Here is a 5,265-nt window from a genome sequence, read left to right as displayed (position 1 = left end):
TCATGGCTCCTTCGTTCCTGAACTCGAAGATCGTTGTTGGAATGTTCGTGGCTCAGGAAGCCAACAAGCATTCGAAACACTCGAAGACGTTCTTAGTCTTGGTCTTAGGGACCCCGACATTCTCTTCTTATCATAAACTAGAAGTAATTCTACTAGGATGGATGTACTTAAAACTCTCATGGCTACTTTGATGTTCCCAGTGTTAGATGAACACGACTCTCCATAATGGTATGATATTGTTCATTTTGAGCATAAACTCTTATGGCTTTGCTTTGAGCTTCCCCAAAAGGCCTCGAACATCTTTTTGGCTCATTTCCTAAATTAGCGAATTGCATTTAGAGATCCATATGGGCTACTACTCATCTCGATCGGTGCATGTAGAATCACAGGCTAATATAACTCATTTGGTTTCCCGGGAAGGAAAAGGTTCTCTCCTAAAGCTTTTAAATTTGAAGAACACTGATCTACTGATGAATCATGCAGAAACATCATTCAAGAAGCTAGATTTTGGAAACTGAATGTCAACCATCCCAGTACCTAGCTGCAAATTTAAAGAGTATTTCCCAGAGACCCCTCTAAATGGTAATGAAGTTTTGAGGTTGAGATTTCTGACCTCGAACGAAGTCGAAAACTCCCGCAGTTCTTTCCCCTCGTATTTTGCAAATGCATATTTGCTGTAAGTTCAGGGAACGAGTCATTGACATAACACAATGCATGAGATGAACAGAAGATATAAATCTTTGAAACCAAATAAGGACTGTTATTTACAAGACAGCATCGAGTTTATTGATATAGTCGAATAATACCAAATTAAACAGAATACTTGATATAGTCGAATAAACTTGTTAAAGCAGAGAAACTCAGTCCTTCGTGCTGCTCTTGATCCACTCTAGGTACTCCCCGCTGCCACCATTGATAGGCAAAGCAATAACTTCAGGCACCCTGTGTAAAAAAGATGGAGGCAACAAAATAGGGCTTTTATACATATAACTAGCTTGTTTTCTCATCATTTTTACCACAGTTTTCATATTTCCCAAGTAAAGATTTCAATTCTTATCTTTACCACAGCTTTCATCTCTCCCAAGCAAAAACTTTTAATTCTTAGATAAATTCGAAAAACAAGAACCCAGAGGTCAAAATACAACTCATTTTTTATAATGGGTTTATTATTATTATATTTTCTTTTGGTATTCTGCTACTTAGTTTTCAAATTTTAGCTAAGATTTTACAGTCATTCATGAAAATAATGACTAACAAAAAAAAGATATCAGCAAATGAATATGGTTAACGAAATAAAAAAAAATTATCCTTAAAAACCCTAAATGTCTAGCCGATAAGCTGAACAGTTCACATTGTACCCGACATTGAAAATGAGAAACACACTCACAGACAGCAACAAACAAAACACAAGACAAAAACAAAGGAAGAATGTTAGGCTTACTCGTATGGGTGATTTGCCTTAACATGATCTGTCAGTGCTCCCAGAAGTGATTGCCTGGTCTTAATAATCAGAAGTTCCTCAGCGTCTGTCTGGATCTGCGTCGACCATAAACAAAAAGCCTACAGTTAAATTCATTTTCTGGAAAAGACAAACAGGCGATCACATACTTGATAACTATATAGCAATTTATGAAAATGAGAACCATACCTCTCCCTTCCACTGGTAGACGGATTCTATACCTGCATATATAAAGTATTCATTAGAAATCTGAAAAGTCATATTACTAGGCAGTTGCAATAAATAAAAATAAACCTCTACAAGAAAAGAAATGCATTGTGAAAATTGGGGGAAAAAAAAAAATAAAACGGGGCTGTGAAAACGTCTTGATGCATCACTTCTGTTTGTGAAATCACACGGTCTGAAGTGTCAAAGGATGAAAAGGAAAGCAATTCTGTTCCCAACATGATCAAGTAGAGTATTTATAAAGTTTCCTTAACTCAAAAACAGCATTAAAATATTCCAGAGAAGATCCAGTAAGCTTCAATTTTAAATGGTCAGAAGCAACTTTATTTATATGAATAGAGAACTTAGAGGAGGATAACAAATGTTCTGCTAGCATGGATTATAAATATTGTTGAACTAATATCTTTTCCAAACTATGAAGAATGCATTCTTTCACTTTAAGCTGACAAGCAGCAGGAGAAGATGCACATACCGGAAACTATGTTAACACAAGCAGCAAGTTTCTCTTTGACAATGCTTTCGGCTAGCTTCTTACCTGCAGAAAGAATGTGAACGAGTGAGATAAGAAACATAACATCTACTAAAATGTAAATCCTATAGTACTGAAAAGTCAATTAATTCTATAACCTCCCTTGCTCTACCCATTGCCCAACCAATCAGTCTTATGAAACACATTACACCTTAGCTTGGGCATTAAACACCAATCCAACGCTTTCTAGACACTTAAATTACAGGGGTAGGCATATCATTTTCTTATTGAAAAATAAATAGAAGAAAGTGGTCACAACGGAAAAAATAGAGGAACTTATTGGATTGGAATATGAAACATTGGATTAATTTATTATATTAATTTAATTTTAACAACAATGGAGTAGTTAATATAATTCTGGATTTTGAAATTTCAAACTCAAAATTGGATACACCGGCATAAATATTTGATTTTAGAATTTCTACAATTTGGATCACTAAATTCACAAACCGTTTAGAGAAATATATGCCAAACAGATATTTACTGAACCCATTTAACCAAGAGAATTCGAAAGCATAAAACATACTCCATATTAAATTCCAAAAAGGCCCTTATTATCTTAGAACATTAATCATCCAAGTGAGTCGGTTACTGCTAAACCTTCTTTAATACCAGAAGAAAACAAACCATGCTACATATTCTTTTTTGTTCTTGGATAAGAACACATGCTATATATTCAACAATAATATATATACATTACAGCATTTCCTAAGCTACAATATACTTCATCATCGGCCTACCGAGTCTGGTCATTATTAGTACAATGCGCCAAGTATATATATGTCTAAATCATAATCAACAAGATCCTATCAAGTATCAACACTCGACTCCATCGTAGCCAAGTACAGTGAAGACATTACTAGCATAAGAAGTTCAATACTGAAACCATATCGTCAATTCCCATACTACTCGATCAACATACAACTATGTTACCATCAACCAAAGTGTATATACCGCTGCTAGAAGAGCCTGACACTAGATTGACTGACAAGCAACCAAGTCAAATGCCGAACACGAGATATTGGAAACCTCAAGACAAAAGGCATAGCAACGAAAAATATCTATGCTAATCCGATTATATATATTGTTCCAATTTTTCAAGATACCAGTGAACGATCAATGAATTCCAAACCGCAAAATAACGCTAGACTTCTAGAGCAGAGAGAAAATATAGAACCTGCTTCCCTGTTAGGAACAGTGACATAAACAACAATGCTAGGCACCGCGGCACTATTCCCTTCCATTTTTATCAAATGCACGTTCCTAGCAGGTCCTTGACTACCAAACGTCGATCTGATATACGTTTTCCGTTAGCAAATCAACAAGAATACAAATCAAATAAAGAATCTAAACAAAATAACCAGCAACAAAAGCAAATTCACAGCAAGAAACAATCGTGGAAGAAATGAATCGGCGAAAAGAAGTACCTCAAGAGAGGTGCGAAAGGCAGCGACAGAGCGGAACCCGTTCTGGAGACGAAGAGATTGGAGAATCCTAAGCTCAGTACGCAAAACGCACCAACCAGAGGTAAACGACGTCGTAGGACTGAGGATGATAGCAATGGAGTCGCGACTCTGCTGCAGAGAGTAAAGGCCATTTCGCTTTTATAGCGCTAATCCTGTCGCGCCTTTTCAACGCTCCGGCTTGAGCTTACTTGATGCCTTCACTTGGGAATTCGAACAAACCAAAGCCTTCGGTTCTGGAAGCTACTTTACTTCTTACCCCTGATTCTTCCGCCATTGGGCCTACCACTTTATGGGCCCAATCCAAAAGCCCATATAGTATGCATAAAGCCCTTTTCTTATTTTCAAGTGGGCTTTCGGCCCATAATGCAAAATATGGCAAGTTTAATTTTTATAATGAAATTACATAAATAATTAAAATAATATAAGAGCGAATTAATTTGCTTCATCAATAATTTCACATAATTATTAATAATGTGTGGTAATATTTATTGAAAGATTATTGGGAACATGCTATTTAATATACAACAACTATTGAAAATCATTTAATAGCTTTATATCAACATGTTATAATACTTTTATTAATTATAAAAAAAATCAATCAATATTTTTTTTATGAGATCAAATGCCTACTAGGAACGTTCAAAAGGCTTTCCATGTTTGGTCACAGAGATTAGCTCGAGAGAAATAATTGATATTGAAAGTGAATACGACTTATAAACTACATGTAAGTCAATCTGAGACGTGTATCATGCCTCCCCTTAGTTTCAAACAACACATCATACGACCTGACACGTACTCGTATATCAAATATGAAAACATATACAATATCCTTATAAATTAATTGTTGTTAAGAACCGTTCAGCTTATTGAAACCCTAATGCTTGTAAGTAATTAAAAGTTGCACATTAAAAATACGCATCTATCTTGATGATAAATGATATATATATTTACGACTGTCCATAGATTACAGAGAGTTGAACAAGGTTTAGGGTTAAAAAGACGGAAATATGGCATCAATACTTTCAAAGATTAGGGTTAAAAAGACGAAAATATGGCAAAGACATTTGAGGTCGTTTTAGACAAATATATTTATTTATAATTTGAAAAAACAATTACAAAAATAAAAAAAAATTAAAATAAAGAAATTACATAACTCACAATTATCCCATCAATTAAGGTAATTTATATATTCGTATTCAGTATTTCATGTCTGAAACTATATTATTTTAAGAAATACATTATAATACTTAAAAATTTTAAAATAAAGTTTTTATTAATTTAATATTCGGTAAAGTTATTGCAAAATATATTATATATTGTGAGTTGGACAATCCAATATTTTAACAGAAATAATCTGTCCACTGTCTCATCCACTTAATAATATTCACAATAAAAGTAATCAACCAACTTTTATTCATTTAATGTAATATTTTTTTATTTTAACAATACGATCCAAATTGAATAATTAATTCTTTTTATAAATAATTATTATTACTTTATGTGATGTCTCACATTAGTTGGAGAGGAGAACAAACCACCATTTATAACGGTGTGAAAACCTTCCCCTAGCAGACTCGTTTTAAAGC

At 34.0% G+C, this 5,265-nt stretch overlaps 1 protein-coding gene across 1 annotated transcript; it reads right to left on the bottom strand.

The window, feature by feature from the left end:
• Positions 1–715: 715 nt before the first annotated feature.
• LOC111462991 (protein CutA, chloroplastic) lies at positions 716–3,909 on the bottom strand. The gene is made up of 6 exons (XM_023106820.1): positions 3,641–3,909; positions 3,391–3,506; positions 2,157–2,219; positions 1,649–1,680; positions 1,442–1,536; positions 716–942 (listed from the first exon to the last, which is right to left on the bottom strand). The coding sequence occupies exons 1-6, from the start codon at positions 3,808–3,810 to the stop codon at positions 861–863; spliced, it is 558 nt and encodes a 185-aa protein (XP_022962588.1). The 5' UTR covers positions 3,811–3,909; the 3' UTR covers positions 716–860.
• Positions 3,910–5,265: the final 1,356 nt, after the last annotated feature.

Source organism: Cucurbita moschata, unplaced genomic scaffold (genome assembly GCF_002738365.1).
Source record: "Cucurbita moschata cultivar Rifu unplaced genomic scaffold, Cmos_1.0 Cmo_Scf00027, whole genome shotgun sequence".
Taxonomy (NCBI): domain Eukaryota; kingdom Viridiplantae; phylum Streptophyta; class Magnoliopsida; order Cucurbitales; family Cucurbitaceae; genus Cucurbita; species Cucurbita moschata.
Note: the sequence above shows the minus strand (reverse complement) of the source record. Positions and strands in the feature narration are given on the sequence as shown.